This window comes from Pochonia chlamydosporia, chromosome 2 (genome assembly GCF_001653235.2).
Source record: "Pochonia chlamydosporia 170 chromosome 2, whole genome shotgun sequence".
Lineage (NCBI taxonomy): Eukaryota > Fungi > Ascomycota > Sordariomycetes > Hypocreales > Clavicipitaceae > Pochonia > Pochonia chlamydosporia.
This window is the reverse complement of record NC_035791.1, coordinates 6,198,043-6,214,716: the sequence shown is the minus strand read 5'-3', so window position 1 is coordinate 6,214,716 and position 16,674 is coordinate 6,198,043. Positions and strand designations below refer to the sequence as shown.

The 16,674-nt window shown below is 48.6% G+C and overlaps 4 protein-coding genes across 4 annotated transcripts; 2 read left to right on the top strand and 2 right to left on the bottom strand.

The window, feature by feature from the left end:
• Nucleotides 1–1,260: 1,260 nt before the first annotated feature.
• VFPPC_03936 (beta-lactamase domain-containing protein) lies at nucleotides 1,261–3,841 on the bottom strand (the record flags this gene model as incomplete). The annotated part of the gene is made up of 5 exons (XM_018283377.1): nucleotides 1,261–1,420; nucleotides 1,465–1,560; nucleotides 1,602–1,699; nucleotides 1,900–3,162; nucleotides 3,203–3,841. 5 exons carry the CDS (start codon nucleotides 3,839–3,841, stop codon nucleotides 1,261–1,263), a joined length of 2,256 nt encoding a protein of 751 aa, XP_018137722.1.
• A 1,831-nt stretch (nucleotides 3,842–5,672) lies between these two features.
• VFPPC_03935 (hypothetical protein) lies at nucleotides 5,673–7,566 on the bottom strand (the record flags this gene model as incomplete). The annotated part of the gene is made up of 2 exons (XM_018283376.1): nucleotides 5,673–7,140; nucleotides 7,247–7,566. The coding sequence occupies 2 exons, from the start codon at nucleotides 7,564–7,566 to the stop codon at nucleotides 5,673–5,675; spliced, it is 1,788 nt and encodes a 595-aa protein (XP_018137721.1).
• A 4,401-nt stretch (nucleotides 7,567–11,967) lies between these two features.
• On the top strand, nucleotides 11,968–13,745 carry VFPPC_03934 (carboxylesterase family protein; the record flags this gene model as incomplete). Its single annotated transcript, XM_018283375.1, has 5 exons — nucleotides 11,968–12,458; nucleotides 12,543–13,059; nucleotides 13,118–13,248; nucleotides 13,301–13,398; nucleotides 13,456–13,745. The coding sequence occupies 5 exons, from the start codon at nucleotides 11,968–11,970 to the stop codon at nucleotides 13,743–13,745; spliced, it is 1,527 nt and encodes a 508-aa protein (XP_018137720.1).
• A 1,920-nt stretch (nucleotides 13,746–15,665) lies between these two features.
• VFPPC_03933 (hypothetical protein) lies at nucleotides 15,666–16,040 on the top strand (the record flags this gene model as incomplete). The annotated part of the gene is made up of 1 exon (XM_018283374.1): nucleotides 15,666–16,040. One exon carries the CDS (start codon nucleotides 15,666–15,668, stop codon nucleotides 16,038–16,040), a length of 375 nt encoding a protein of 124 aa, XP_018137719.1.
• Nucleotides 16,041–16,674: the final 634 nt, after the last annotated feature.

Genomic DNA, 16,674 nt, shown 5'->3' with positions numbered 1-16,674 from the left:
GAGATGTATAACCTTTCAAGATTGGGGTCAGTCGCCCGGTTCCGCCGAAATCCGCCTCGAGCTCCTGCTGCAGGTCAGCCAAAGGTACAACCTTGATTGTGTGTTTAGCCTAGTTTTTGTCTCTGAAAACTGGAGAGCGGCTGAATGCAGGGACCTGTAGGCTGACACTAGAAACTAGAGACAACCCACCTGCTGTCATGTTCCGATTCGACTTGGCTTCTTCCAGTCCCTGTTTTACTTCAGGCTGGCCGGTGCTGCCGGGCATGATAAGCAGTCTCGGCAGTTGTTTTGCTGCGACTTGACCAACTGTTGCCCCACGGAACAGCCTACAACTACTTCCCTAGGTAGCGTTTCGAGCGAGCACACGGAATTACTCCATCCTTTAGTGTATGCCTCTCTGTTCGACAAATTGAAGATCGATCAAATCTTTCTGTAACATTTGTAGCGTAACATATAAAGCTCCCCATCCTACATTGCAAGACAGTTGGTGAGAGCAGAAGTTACCAACTAGAATGGGCTCCTTGTGACTTGGGTAAATTCGTCAGAGCTGTCAAACACCACGAATCTACTAGTTCTATACTCCGCACACACGAAAAGAGGGTCGCCACCATCCCTACCAAACCTTATCGAATCTGCCTTGTCACTTTATTCATGTTTCGGACAGTAGAAACATGTCGCTGCCATGCTAACTCTGGAGAATTGTCCCAACACTCACCAGAGTCGACCGGCAACGAACCAATGTGAGCCCAGCGACACCAGGCAGAAACACATGGTCGGAATCGGGGTCTCCTGCAAAATCCGATGTTGCTAATTAGAATCGGGCCTCTTTTTGATCCCATCCCGCCCGATTGGTACGTTGTAGTCCACATACTGGTGGTTCGCCCTACGAAAAACCCTGTCAGAATGTCGTGGAAACCGACTCTTCCTGGATTCTAGACGCCGCTACTCTTCAGCTTGTCTCCCAAAGAAGTTCGAACCCCCACCTCGTTAGGATCGTGGTTGTCTCCGTACCTGTACTAAATCCGTTTGAGATGCTGTCGTTACACGTGGCGCAGTCGAAGCTGTAGGGAAAACTCACCATGAACCCACCGCTGCCTCTTGGTCGCCCCCAATGTGGTTTCAATCTGTGAGGAGAGTGTTTCGGCGTACTACGACTGATTTGACCTGGCTACAACGTCGGGCGAGTTGCACAACGGATAGTTTTGGTATGGTACAAAGTAAACGCTAGCTTTAATAGATGTCTGGTCATCATACTCGCAATCAAGTGTAAGAGCTGTCTGCTACAGGGCAGAGGCTCTTGAGAAAGCTCTCAACACTTATTAGTCTTAAACGCAGGAAAAGGCAGTTCAGCAACTGTCCCTCACTTAGCCTTTCCAGTGTAGTCAAATTATCAGGGATGCTAGAGACAGGATGGCCGTATCTTGACAGTGGGAAAACGGATTATGAGTCATCTGAGCCTTTGGCCTGGATTCGTTTGCCCGTACCGCAGCAATGGTGAAAATAGAATGGAGGTAAGCTAGGTGCCTCTCGTAACCCTTTGCGCAGTTTGTAGTACATGGTCTAACCAAATAAAGTCAATCGTGGTAATTAGGCAAACAAGCTTAGAACAAAGGCTTAGAAGAATGACGAGGAAATACGGCCTTGTTGCTACATCATTGGAGGTGTGCCTACACGAGAAAACGATGCTGACGGATTCGCCCTACCCGATTCGGCTGTAGTACAGCAGTACATGACACAATCTTCTCAGGAATCAAGAACAGTCCCTTTGGAAGAATGCATAGACGTCGAGAGAGGAGGCTGACATAGCAAAACCAGTGACACAACTTACGTACCTACGTAGGTAGCAACAAAAGTAGTATCCAGCATCCTCCTCACTTATGGTATAACAATGTTAAACGCATTGTTAGGCACCACCACCAATGCCGTAACCTTTGTCCACGCGTTAGCATCCCCAGAGGTCTTAATTCCGGTCTGATCCAAGCTAGAATCTTTTCCCGCCGCAGCACTTCCCACAACTTTAACAAGAGTCTCATGCGCAAGCCATACTGTTAGGTCAACTTTGCTATCCTTCAAGTCCTGGAAAGGAACGTATGGAATCTCATGCCCAGTCATGGCGCCGTTGCTCAGCCTCATATGCCACCCAACAGGACCGGTCCCGGACTGTCGAGGCATGTCCTCCACCATGAAATCAATGGTAATTTTGTTCTCCAAAACAAAAGCCTCCGGGCCATTGATTCTAATGGCCATAGTGTCGAATAACTCAACCAAGTTGAGCGCCATCAGAGACGCCTTTGTCATGGTGTTGACCGCTCCCTGTGGTCCATTTTGCAACTCATACGCCCCAGTAAGGTATATGTTCCGCCAGGTCCCGTTTTCTGCTCCCTGCCCGAGTGTCGTATAGATAGATACCAGTTGATTCTTTGCATTCACATTACTGGGATCGGCAAAAATGCATTTATCCAAGAGAGTAGCGGCAAATCGTAGGTTTCCATTGTTCTGGTACTCCTTGGCTTTGTCAAGGACAGCTTGCTGCCCGCCCATGCATTTGACGTACTCAGTTGCTTCATCGGTAGGCTGAAGTCTCCATAAGTTCGCAGGGTTGCCGTCAAACCAGCCCATGTACTTGTCATAAATTCCTTTGACGTTGTGACTGACTGAACCATAGTAACCTTGCAGGTTCGTTCGCGCGCTCAGAGCAGACGGCGTCTTAATCTGCTCGGCAATTTCCACAGGAGTGCTACCATTGTTCAGTTGGCGTAGTGTTTCATTGTGAAGGTATGCGTAGTAGTCACGCTGCTCTGACAAGAAGGTCAAGACCAAGTTCTGCGAGTCGTCAGCTTTGCCATTTGTAGCATCACTGTTCTCGCCTGCAGACTTCCAGGTTGGCCAATGGTGGCTGGAGAATACCACATCCGTCATGTCTCCGAAAAGAGTGATGGACTCATCGAGGTATGGAGACCAAAGTCTCGCGTCGCGAACTGGCGCTCCACGTAACGTTTGGATGTTGTGCAGGGTGTGTGTTGCATTCTCAGCCATGCAGAGAGCGTGGTAGTCTCGAAAGTAAAAATTCACTTCGGCAGGGGCCTCTTTCCCGGGAGTCAGTTGACAAATGATTTCTAGCCCTTCAATCCCAGGCTTGAGAACGCCATCACTTGTGATGCTCTGTTTCGGGGCCACCAAGGAACTCTGTCCGGTTGATGGCACCTGGCCCAGGCCGCAACCGATTTAACCGTCTGCAGACCTTGGGCAAGCCTTCTCCATACATGTAGATGGATCTTCGAGACATGGCAGCTCCGGCGTACACATTCTCACTGACGGCATGTTCGAGAAAGCCGTCTGGGCCGATGATTTGGAGATCCGGACCGGCCATATCTACGATGGCCTGCGCACCCCTAAAATGGTCCACATGACAATGGGTGTACAAGAGTGCTTCAATGTCAGCATTTTGCTGGAACTGACTGTTGTGGTAGTCCTGGTAGAGTTGAATCGCTGCTCGCGCTGTTTCAACAGAGGTCAAGCAGTCGACGATGATAATCTTGTTCGTCTTTGGGATCTGGACAATGCTCATGTTGGCGAGATCAAGGCCACGTACTTGATAGATGCCACTGGTCACCTGATAAAGGCCTGCTGTGACGCTGCAGAGTTGACCTTGTCGCCATAGCAGCTCATTTGTGGTGGGAGGACACTCTTCCGACATAAACTGATACGCATCAGCATCCCAGACAACATCGCCACTCAAATCCGACAAGATTTGAGGATTGCTCAAAGGTGCCACCAGACCACTCTGAGCAAACTCAAAGTCGTGATTGTTGGAATCGACAGGTTTCGCAGGTAGAGACATGTTGGCACAAGTAGTTGACTTTTTGATAGCAAGCTTTGAATAACGTGAATTGCTGAGTGAACAATGTAGACAAGACACCTAAATCTTCGAGGGAATCGAGAGGTGATTCTATTCACTTAAATACCTTGCTCGACAAAGAGATATACACATACTAGACGTCAAGTGAAGCTGGAACGTCGGCTTGAGTCACATGGTGATTTTTGTTCCGGAAGCCAGAACGGCAACCTGCATCGATTTTGAGCCCGAATGGTAGGCAAGCGGAGCTAGTGTGAGCGAATAGCAGCGTCGGCTCAGTTATAGATGTGTGATTTCTGATAGTTCACGGCGCACCGCAGATGACATACACAAGCTACAAAAGACGAGATTAAGTTATGTGTGTTCAAGTCGCATTTACAGTGGCCTAGACTCTCTGTGAACATGGAACCCACAGAAGAACCCTCAGACTTGCATTCAACTTGAGCAATACTTCGGCCGAGATCGCTAAGCCTGCATCAAGACGTGCCCATCTTAACGCATATTGGGCAATCTGCTTTTTCCTCCTGCCAAGTTGTCACAACTTGGGAGAGAACGCATTATCTTTTAGGCTCTTCGAAGTCCAATAGCTTCGAGATTGCAAGTAGCGTACGCAGTTGGTAATAACTACTGCGTTGGTCTGTTTTCTTTGTCGCTAAATAAATGTCTTCATTTACCAAGCCACCGTAGTCATGGTGTACCACCCCCAGTTTCTGGTGTCCTGAATATTTAGTTGCAGTTCAAGGATGTTGCATTCCGACTTACACTACAGATTTCCTGCGCGGAAGTACGAACCCGGTGTCAACAGCCATTACCTCGTTAACAGCCAGGAACCAGCATTCATCATGCACTAGGTCACACATGACATATTGCTGTAACTTCTATCAAACAATTGGATTGTTTTCAGGACCGCCCCGACGCAATCTGGAGACGTACTGTGGAGGTCACCGCTTGGCGTCCCCAATTGCTTGTCCAATCTTGAGATCAAGCAATGCGAGATGAGGCCCGTCCAGCCAGCGTTCGAAGCGAGTGAACTGCATGCAGCATGCCACTTATTGATGCTTTTCTTTTCTCCTCCTTGCGGCTTGTTGTCTCAACATCCCCAAGAATTACGGCGACGTCAAACGTCGTACTCCCTTGCGGTCTAGATGCACAAGATCCCGCCACCTCTTGTTCATCCCGTATCACTCTAACCTCTAATGCATGGTGCAGCGTCAATATTGTCTGCGCTTCACTGTGTTTGGAATATATGTCACATTTTGAGTCGTATTCAGCATTAAACGACACCCGTTCATGTTTACTCCATATCTAGAAATTGATGTGTTACATCAGGCCGACATATGTTGTGTCGTCTGCCGGTTACAAAAGTGCCTTGACAAGGTCTAGAACTCATGACCGTGATAATACCATTGCAATTTGCATTGAACCAGATTTTTAATCCCAAGCCTTGCAACTCTAGAGCATCCCGAAACTGGGAGCCGTTTATGCAGGTCTTTTGCCGCCAACTCCCAGCACCATCAGAAGGTGCAAGCATACAGAAGAACAAACGCCAAGGCCCTAGATTGCTCCGAGCGATATCTACTAGTACAAAATCGTGCATCGGAGCACCAAACAGAATTCCCTCATCTTTGGACGGGTCCAACGAGGGAGATTCAGCAGCTTCGCTCTCTCTTTTGTCTCAAATATTGTTCTTTTGTGAAGTCAGCAGGAATGGCTCACTTTCGCTAGGAGGGCATCGAGTCTCGGTAGATGCAGTCTTACCAGTACACACAAAAGAAGATCTTCAATGTCATGGCGGCGCCATATGCCAATCTGGCTCCTAATCGCCGGCCGTGTTTGTAAACACAGATATCGACTGGAGGTCAATTGAATTGGCCGGCACAGTTGGGGTTTCTGTATTAAACCCAGTAGTATGCCCAAATGGTAGTTGCTGTTCATCTTGCCCAGAAAGCATGACGTTCCCATCGCCCACACCTCGCAGCGGCCCTCCCCTGGCGACTTCATCTGGTAGCACACTCGGATATGCCTCTGTACGTTGCCCAAAGCTCTGTGACGGGTGCTGTATGTTTCCTAGGTTTCCCTGTTGCTGCGGACCCGATCCAAGGCCGTAATAGGCACTTGGTTCTTTGGGGTCATGCCGGGAATCATGACGTGCTTGGTGCAAAAAGGTGTGTGAAGTTTCCGCAATGAATCGTCTAAACCCTTCCTTTTGTTCAGATGACATGTGGTCTAGGTTCTCTACCCTTGATAACAGATGATCTCTTAGGCTTTCTGGGCTGATTCGATGTTGAACATCAAACTGAGCATTAAAGAACGGACTTGGTAGTTGTTCACTTTCGGGGAAGAGAATGCGAAATATTTTTTTCCAAGATTCCACGTCTTTGGTCGGCATGCGGACACTTATCTTTTTGAACTGGTCTTCCGTGATCTCTGAAGCATGATCCCTGTTCAGATGCTGCTTGACGCGTGAGACGTCGGCGAAGGTCCATCCATAACACCGATGGCTGGAATTACCACATTTCTGTGCCAATGGGCAAGCCCAGGGACGCTCACCGAAGTCATTGTCGCCTTGGGAATGCTCCTGGCTAGAACGCTGACTATTTGCCCTCCTAAAGGCTGCTGGCAACCCCCCTCTCGACACCTGGCGTGAGACATTGCCAGCTGATAGCGACGAGGCTCTCCTTTTTCTGTTTCCTGAGCTATGTGAGCCTCTAGGTGCGTCACGATAACTTGCACTTGACGAGGATGGATGTAGATATCGCCCGGTTTGTGGCGTGGCCGGCGTTCCCGGCTCAAGATTGCCTCCCTTGTAAGGATACCCGGGGTTTTGTGATACAAATGACGCGCCATCACTGGCCCAAAACGAATCGGACTCAGCCGTGACGTTTGTAAGTGAATGCGGTGCCTCTGACACGGAACCCTCTGATGCGCGGATGTTGCCAGGTCCCAGTCCTAGAAGGTTTCCATTTTCTTTCCATGGCCGCACAAAGCTTGAATCAGTGGTATGTTGTTGTGAGGCAGCTTCAGGGTTATTTATGCCGAGCGGTCCATAATAGGACGCTACATTTGCTGTAGGGCCAGAGTCTGACACGGAATATGGAAGAGCCTTTTGTATCAACCCAGAGCCTGCTTCTTCTGGACGCGAGCTTCTTATATCATTTTGATGACTCTTTTCATTTTCGTTCGACGGTGCCGGATGTACATCTAATCCCGCTGGGTGTTGCGGCCGACTGGATGAAGATTCATGTTGAAACTGGCTGTCGGCAGGGTGGCCGATCGATCGTACCCTAACACCTCGATTAGCTCAAATCCAGACAGCTTCGGGTTACCTGCCTTGCTTTTCTCACATCGGCAGACGAAGAAAGCAATGACCGATCTCTAGGTGATACATACGCTGGACCTAAGCCTGTTTGCAAGTTGGACGAATCGCCACCATGGCTTGGGTCAAAAATGGGTTGCGCTTGGGTATCTTGCCAGAGGAGATTGTCGCTGTCTTCGAACCTACCACCGGTAAATGCCGTCTGCTCTCTATAAGCTTTCGTAACAGCTTCACCGTCAGGGTAAAGTGAGGCGTTAGAGGGTTGTTCAGGTTCCCGTGGCGGAAAGTGTGACACACAATCATCAACGAGCTCCATGGCAAAGGCGTCTCCGGCGGCTGCCGAACCATCTCCCGGCAGACCAAAAGGGTCAACGTAATATTCATGCGAGGACATGGTGTACCTCTAAATCCATCGAATGGCTGCAGCCTTCCTCAACGCGTGATGCGAGACGTCGAGCTGATGGACAATGTGCCTCAATGGCGGAGATACCCCAAGTTCAAAAGAAAGCTTAAGAGAGAATTGTGGCACACTTTCACTTAACAAATGAGGTGCTACGAACAGATTAAAAGGTTAGAGGATGGCCGCAGAAAATGGTAGTCTGAGGATTATGAGATCATGCGCTCTAGAGCTTGACCTTTATCTACGAGCCATTCATGGTGTGTCAACCAACTTGGCCACATTGGTCAATCAGCACAACTCTCAGTTTCTTACCAATGTGCTGTGCTTTTGATATCCCCAATGCGAATAACTCGCGTCAGAACGTAGCCACTTTATGAACTATTGCCGTCAATGGGCAATGACCACGTCAAGAGCGACTCAAGCAAGTTACGCACTGCCTGCAGAACCACCACGCGACGATTGAATGCCAGGCCAACCAGAGTTCCCAAGTGTTGGGCTCTCTCGATGAAACTGATCTTTCCGTGTTAACAACGGGAACAGGGGTGCCCGAACAAGGCTTTGAAAGGACTGTGATTATTGGTGACGGTGGCGGGCTGTGTGGACTTCATCACACCTTGACCCCTTCATCCATGGCTATGTGGCCGTACTGCAGCACACCCGTGTTGTAAGCTGCATAGAGCGTCTGCAGAAATGTCTTGGACACCTTTGAAAACCAACGTGCTTCCCCGTAGCGTTTCCCTACAGCATCCTTGCAGCTCAGCCTGCTTGAAAATGGGTAAAGACAGAATCCGTGCAAAGCACAAGCGTTTTCAACACACCGTGTTCGTTTGAGGCAAACAAATGAATTGCTGAATATGGTACTCCTGCCATCAGTGAAATTCAGTGATGAACTGGATAGCCGGCACTTATGCTGAGCTACGGTGTCGAAGAGACGGACGCGACCGGAAACGCCACTGCACACAATTGATATGACCTACCGTATCGACAACACAGATTTAGACTAAATTGAGCGAAAATTCGATTTAATATGGTTAGCACGATCCGAAGACTTTTCCCTGCCGCCCGCAGCTGGCGGCGTTGTACTGGAATTCGATATGACGAGACCAGTCGTGCTGACAACATCTCATCACAGTTCTCCATGTCCAAAGTGCTTGATACCATGCCGTGAATATTTCCATGTTCCCGTTCTTGCTATGCCAAGATAGTTTCGTACCACACACATTGGGATATTTCGACGCAGAACCGTCAAGGTCTTATTGACCGTGGGCTTTGGTTAGTAATAAGTTACAACCACAAGTCATCCTTGAGGATATGACAACTCCCAACGCCCGGAGTAAAAACGAAAAGGCCCAGAGGCTTCGGCGAATTTTCAGCGTAACATGCCTCATGTGCCATCGTTGCGCACGTCAGCTCTCGTTTTCTGCAAGCCACTCAACAACTCAGCACACGAAGAACGGTATTGGTTGAGCACCAAGTGCGCAACACGGCCTGCAGACGCCAACAAGCTACGACGACAGGGATTGTAGGGATATTTACACTTCCAAAGGTGTGTCTTCTGGAGTTGCTGGCTGTGCCAAATACCCCGGAAAAGGGCGATCTACACATGTAGCCTGCAAACCAATGCAAGGATCTGCCGACTCCCTTTGATTCCGTGCCTTCGGAGCCAGGGAAAGCAAAGGGCGTCCGTGAGCACCGCTTTTGTGTTCCCATTGCATCCACGGAGTAGTATTGTGCGTATTTCCGGGTTTGATGGTTGAGTTGGGACCGCAAACTCCGTGTAACCCCAGTGCCGGAATGCCTCAATTCATCTAGAGGAGGTGTCGGAGGTGTGCCTGCCACGGATATCCTTCCCAACTGGCTCAATGCTGCCGCTGTAGAAAGGTTTTTCTCGGCCTGCATTGTACATGTACCGCTCTGCAAGGAAACCGACCATGTTACGAAATGGCCAGCACAAAGGATGAACAAAGTTGGGTCAGCTCTCCGGTCTCATCCTTTCCCACATGGTGTTCCCCACATTCAACTGCAATAGATGATGTTGTAGACCATGAAAGAGCTCAGCTGTAGGTCAGTGATGACGGTTCGGCCTCCCGCAGCAATCAATGGCCAGCGGCTCATAGACACACATCCAAGCTTAGACCGTACATCTAGCACAGGATTTCGACGTCGTTTGTTCCCAAGACACCAGTTGAGATACAGATGAGAACCACCCGATTGTCTCTTACCAAGATTTCGAGAAAGGCGACCATTAGGTCAAGGTTCTTACACATATGCAAGCCTCACACCCTCTGTCACAGCGCTTACACCGCTGCTACGGTTCGTCCCAATCCATTCACCTGGCATGAGTCTGGTACCATTCTGCTCAAAGTTAGAGGCAACCTCACTGAATTCATACGAAGGCAAACAAGGGCTGAATCGATGGTCTGCATGCAGTATGCGATCAGGCGAGCAAGGGTCACGCAAGTCCAAAGGCTCGTCACCTAACCACTCGTTGGCGAGGTCTGTCTCGTCCATTGTGCTTGTTTCCCATGCCAACAACTGTGCCATCTTCAAAGCGACATGGATGCAAGTTCTGGGGTTCCCAGTGTTAAAATGGTCCACAGAGGCGAAAGGCTAGATTTCCATGCATGGCTATCACCAGGTTCCATCATCAGTTTCTTCAATGCTTACCATAATGACACGGAAAGTGGCAAATCTGTTTATTCATCAGGGTAGTCTCGACACAATTCTTGTCCTACAACCTTGTAGTTGCCAATCTCGTAAAAGCTCATTCTTTGATGACCTTTGTGCACATGTACAGAGAGGTCTAAGTCGTTACCTGCTATTTTAAATACCCTGAGCAGCTCTACTTCAGCGGCAACTTCTTCGATCTTCAGTTTGTGTTTCTTGTTAGGCTCCGATGCCGTCTAGTTTCAATGACGTGGGTGGTCTAGCAGTGATAGTTGGGCGAGCCAAGCACCCGCACAGTATGAAACGAGTTTAAAGCTATTATTTTCGAATTAGTTATAGCTTTCGTCCCATGAAAAACTACTTAATACTTTCTAGCTTGAATACTAGCGTAATTATTCTCATCGCTTTGTAACAAGACTCCCTGTCATGGCCCTTTCTACGTGGATTAGCGTTTCGTACTAATCTGAAGACACTGGCGTTTAACCAGCGCTTAAAATTGGGTAGAACTATGAATGAACCCCCACGCACGTAGCATAACAAGCCATCACAGCTGACAACTTTCATGGCCAAAGCCATGGCTAAATTGGTGCTTCATGCCTGTGGTGTAGCCACCACGTTGGTTGTGGAGGCGAGCGTTGCATAAGGAACAAAAGCTTAAATTTTAAACGAAAACTGCAAAATGCAACCGAAATAATTGACAAAACGAAACATAGACTGGCACTAGACACGACAATGCCGGAGCTCCGAGTGTTCTAGGCTGTTCGAACCATACCAGTCCACAGGCAGTCGCTCTGGACATCGTCATTGCATGCTAGCAAAGCAACACTATCAGCATTTGAGCGCTTAGTACTCCCTCCTAGCTACGACCAAATCGAATTCTGAATACCATTACGAGTGTGTTATAAGCTAATAGCCCAAGTGGTCAAGTTCGTGCAATGTTAACACATCGATCTCAATGGAAGAATAGGCTCGAAATACGAAACTCAATTCGGCTCCAGACTACGTCAATTATTTTCTTTTTGAGTTTTTATTTATGTGTGTCATCTATTATGCGTTTTACTGGCAATTCGACGCATAAAACGTTGCTACGTGTTGCCCTGGCTCCGTTGATGGTAGACATGCCAATCATCATGTTCACATTCTGGAGCCGTGGCGGTTGACAACGATGATGGCGTATCCTATTTTCATGCCTGCTGGGTATCGGCACGTGTTGATTCAGTTCATGCGAACCTTAGCTTGTTTTCTTGTCATGACAGAGGATTCAACTCCAAATAATAATATCCGGAATTGTTGTATCGTCATTAGTAGAGCATGCATTGGGAGATTGAATAGATGCTGGTGGCCGATGATCATTTTGAGGCACGTATCAAGTCCAGACTAAATTCTCAAGACATCTAGACTTGATACGTGACTAGAAGTTGCAGATTCTCTCAAAAACGATGAATGCTCGCCCGTGGCTTCTACAGACGAAGAAATATGGTTTACCGGAAACGTGGCCCATTGATCTCGTTTCCTAATTTGGCCAAGGAGCTACCGAGAACTTGGACTTCACCTTATGCCATTCGTAATAAAGATTGAATACGAGGAAGGTATGAAGATACTATGACGAGTTAAAACTTTATCCTATCGTAGACACGCGTACGCAATCCTCGTCGATGTATAAGAAACGCTGCACACCCATTACTCAAACTGCACTTCTAACTCCATCTTCAATCGAAAACCGCGATCATGAAGCTCCAAGAGATAATTGTTATTGCCACAGCAGGCGTCAGCGCCGCTGATGTTATTGCAAACACAAAGTATGGTCCTATGCGCGGTGTCCAAGTTCACGATGCCGTCAACGCCTTCCTCGGCGTGCGTTACGCCCAGCCGCCTCTTGGTGATTTGCGATTCCAGCCGCCCCAGCCATTGCAAAACTACGGCAAAGAAGGTGGATATGAAGCATCATCACCGATTAAAGCAACGAGCCTCGGTCCCTCGTGCCACCAGTTCATGTACGATCTGCCCTTGGGTAGTGCCTTCAAGCCAAGCACCGCAGAGTCGGAAGACTGCTTGACACTGAACATCTATGTTCCAAAAGGGGCAAACTACAACAAGCCAATGCCGGTATACGTTTGGTCTCCCGGTGGTGCGTATGGCGAGGGTTCTAGTAGCGTGCCTGTATACAATCCCACTGGTTTTGTTGCTGAGAACAAAGACATCATCGTCGTCACTTGGAAGTAAGTTGCCGACACTTGACAATGATTTCCAAGCCTCAAGCATTCCAACCTCGTATTTGAAGCAGAGTCTAACGCAGATGGCAGCTACCGCCTTAACATCTTTGGTTTCCCCAACTCTCCTGCCCTGGAAGCCCAAAACCTTGGCCTTCGCGACCAACGCTTCGCGCTAGAATGGATCCGTGACAATATTCGTGACTTCGGCGGCGACCCGAGTCGAATCGTTCTCGGCGGTCAGTCTGCCGGTGCGGTCTCTGTCGACGCAATGATGTACTCGCACCCTCGCGATCCCATCGTTTCCGGTCTTATACTGCAGAGCGGGACAGTGCAGATGGCACAGCAAATGCTAAACCGGCCGCTGAGCGACGTGGACTCTGAGTTCGTGCGTGTGGCTAAGAAAGTAGGCTGTGCGAACGATGACCGCAAGGCAGAGCTGGAGTGTATGCGAAAAGTAGATGCCCAGAAGCTAAAGAACGCAATCTCAAGTTCCAAATTGAACAAGATTGGATCTCCGTACGGGGGGATGCCCATGGTGGATAATAAGATTCTGTTCACAAGGGAAGAGTATGAAAGGCGAGGAAACGCGGGCGAGTTCGCGTTGGTGGTAAGGAAACATCTAATTCCTGGAAATCTTGAACTGAAACTAAACCATGCCGTCGCAGCCAACTCTTTTGGGCACGACAAAGGACGAGGGCGACTCCGTCGTCAGTTGGAATGCCAACGGCATCAACAAGACACTCTCTGACCTTATCACCGAGAACTTCTTTGATTGCAATGTTGCCCTTGAGTCTAGGTAAGGCCTCCAGAACTCTTTTACATTCACGCGCATACCTGACTCGGATAAGATTCCGCGCTCTAAACAAGGTTCCTGTCTGGCGATATCTCTACAAGGGAGTCTTCCCCGAAGTCACACTTCATCCATGGATGAGAGCCTATCACGCAGGTCAGTAAGCCCAACCCCATGAAGCTATCAATGTTCATCATACTTACTGCCAAGCAGCTGACGTTCCCCTGCTCATGGGCACATACAATCTCTTGGGCGCAAACCGCACAATCGCAAGTGACACGACGACAAGGGAAGCTTCCAAATTCTTACAGGACTTTTTCGGCGCGTTCATCCGCAGCCCAGCTTGCGGCCTCTGGGACAAGTTCCGACTGTCCGAGTTCCGCCCTAACACGGCCACGCTCATCGAACTTTTCCCTGAGAACAAGCCAACTCTGGCCCAAGTCATGGATAAAGAAAATTCGGCCTGTTTACAGCCGGCGTCTATCATGTGGGACCAGTTGTAAGAGCATGTATCTTACAGGATCGTGTAGGGATGCGTCTTGTGAATTGACAGAGTTATTGGTTTGTTTCCAGATAATCTTGAGCTCTACATAGCAATTCCTAAACACAACTTGGCCCCTCATCATGCTAAATGCTCCTAGTGACTACCCTCTTCACTGGTGGCTGACTGCCTTCCATCTCAAATGACCTCACAGCATTTCTCCTAATATATCTTCTGTTCGTCGTGGTTTCGAGTCCGCTTCCTGTGGCACTGCTTTGATATGTCGCGGTAAACAAGTAAGCACCGCAATGTTATCAACAGATAAGCGATCCGCACTGGGCACAGGTGCGCCGGTACCCATAATCACAGGCCTTCCCTGTGTTTCGATTGCATTGATATACACGATCGTCGAGGCAGTCGGAGCCAATGCCATTGACACCACAAAACTGTTCCTGAACGTGGTTACATCGACATTTGCTTGGAGTACAAACCTTGAATTCCGTTGTTAGATACAGGTCTTGCACAGCTGGAATAAGGACTTCGCGTACGATGGCGCTGCCCAGAACAACGGGGACGACGGAGACAGCAGCAAAAGCGATTGTTGACTGGGCATCGAAGTTAGCAACACATTTCCAGGGCCTGAGTTTATAAATACCTTCATATTTGGGCGTTGGTGTGTCAATGGCAATGTATATTACGATTTCTTGTCGTATGTGCAGGCCAAGTGCGGAAGTCTCAATTCCTCACGCCAGACCCTGTGCAAACCGGGCTTAAATAAATATGTCCAGAAGGAACGTTTGGGTCCTCACAGCACTAGTGGTGTAACTAAGCGTATGTAACTGGATAATATGGAAGCATCTCACACTCGATGCGCAAGGAGTGGCGGGGGAATTTCCTTGATCCTCTGACCGTGGCCTCCATCTGAATATTTGGACACATAATTAGCTCACCACTAGTATGGAATGGGTCTGAAATTGGAATAAGAAAGCTTAGTCTCCCCCCTTGTCTCTTCTACTAACCGCGTTGCCCAAAGATGGAAGTAGTTGTTGAATCCGAAGGTCCTGGCATGGCCTTGTTTGATGCCAATGGCGATACGTATCACCACCATACCTGTCTTGTCCAACGCCGTACTTGGTACTCTCGCTATGCTCTTTACGCCAAATACCATAATTACACTTTTTCATCGTCGCATGGTTACATGTAGCAGACACCAGCCTTGCCTTCTTTGTGCACATCCACGAATAAGGACGCAGCAGCAAGCCTCCAATGTTTGGCTTTTGTAGGGTTATATGCATTTTCAACATTTCGAAGTGCATTGGTAATGAGCTTGGCATTACCTGCTAGATTTCCGGTGGCTTTTAGTCAACATGCGCGGGCTGCTTTTTATATCAGCAAGTCAATATTGGAGCGACACTCTAGAGCCTCAAGTGTTGGGCAATGCTTCGACGAAGGCGCTACGCTCCTCACATTTCTTGGCTAATTCAGATACAAGTTCTAGTCATGGCCAAGAGTCAAAGATTCGCCCAAGGCTATGCATTTAACTGTCTTTGCAGCCACATACGAGAGGACAAGCGTGGATTTTCTATATATGTTTCGGCGTCGTGAGATTATCGGGAGTCAACCGGACGCATAAGAGAATTTGCGGCTCTTGCAGCACTTTCTACAAATAATTCTTTCAGCAAGAACATCTACAGAAGATGAAAAGAGCAGAGCAGCTCCAGAAGCGTCCTTGAAGCTCCCAATGCTTACGTTCTTTTGCTTCATGCAACGTCTTGAAGGGGGCAACTTTCAGCCCCCGCACGTTAGTTTCAGCCACTAGGCAGTCAACAGGCAGACATGATTCATCTGATCTGGGAATTGACGCATCTGTCCATTTTCTCTTCTTTCATTCTCAGTTGACTTCGATGCAATACGGGTACCAGAAGTCTTCGTTGTGACTACCATGGCTTCTAAGTCCTCGCCCAAAATACTGTCAGTTGAATGGGGAAGCATCGAGATTGAAGGAGTAGACGCAGGCAAGGACTTCAAAGTCTTTCCAGGCGGTGCAAGGCCCTGGGATTGGAGTGAGACGGGGACAAGACACCAACCTGGAATCCAGGTTGCTGATGTACAAGAACTTCTCGACAAAGGCGCCACTACGGTCGTTCTCTCTCGAGGAATGCACCTGAAACTGCATGTCGATGCTTCAACTCACGAGTTCCTCGAAGGAAAGAACATTACAGTGCATGTCGCGGAAACCCGTGAAGCAGTCAACATTTATAATTCACTAGCTCAGGACGGCACGTTAGTCGGCGGGCTCTTTCATTCCACATGTTAGGGAGGCACTTGTTGATGCTGTTGGGCTCAAAAATACACTTGCGCGTTAGTGCCTAACTATGGGGAGCACATCCAGTTACAATCTGTCTGCTCCACGATTTCAACATTGTGTTTCATTTATAGTGACATTAGTTTTGGGGGCCTTCGGAGTCGGACAACTCTCTCAGTTCCAAGCCTTGTATGTAGCTCAGTCATGATGGTCCTCGTTGTCTCTAGCTCTCAGTCCTCACATCGGTTCCAGTAACCCTACCGGTTACAACCCTGAACATGAGGCATGTGGAAGATTATTATATTCCATTCGGCCGCTGCTTAGCCTCCTTCTAATCGAAACAATACTTCAAAAATGTCCCTCTGTTTCGTCGCCAAGATCATCGTGCTGTAGTTTGTCTCCACTTCCCCTCTAGATAGATGATATCTTCTAACCTCGGTAATAAGATTCAGGTTCACACATCGTCCTTACATCTTGCTACAGAGCGGTCCAAAGCAAACGAAAGGCAGTTTATATCGACAAATCGCGGATTAAACCATAAGTTGGAACCAGCTAAACGAGTTCCCAAGTTGCCAAACCATGCCTCGCACAAGATGGGCTTGCATATGCAGAGTTAGGCTGAACCACCTCACTGTGTTACCACGAC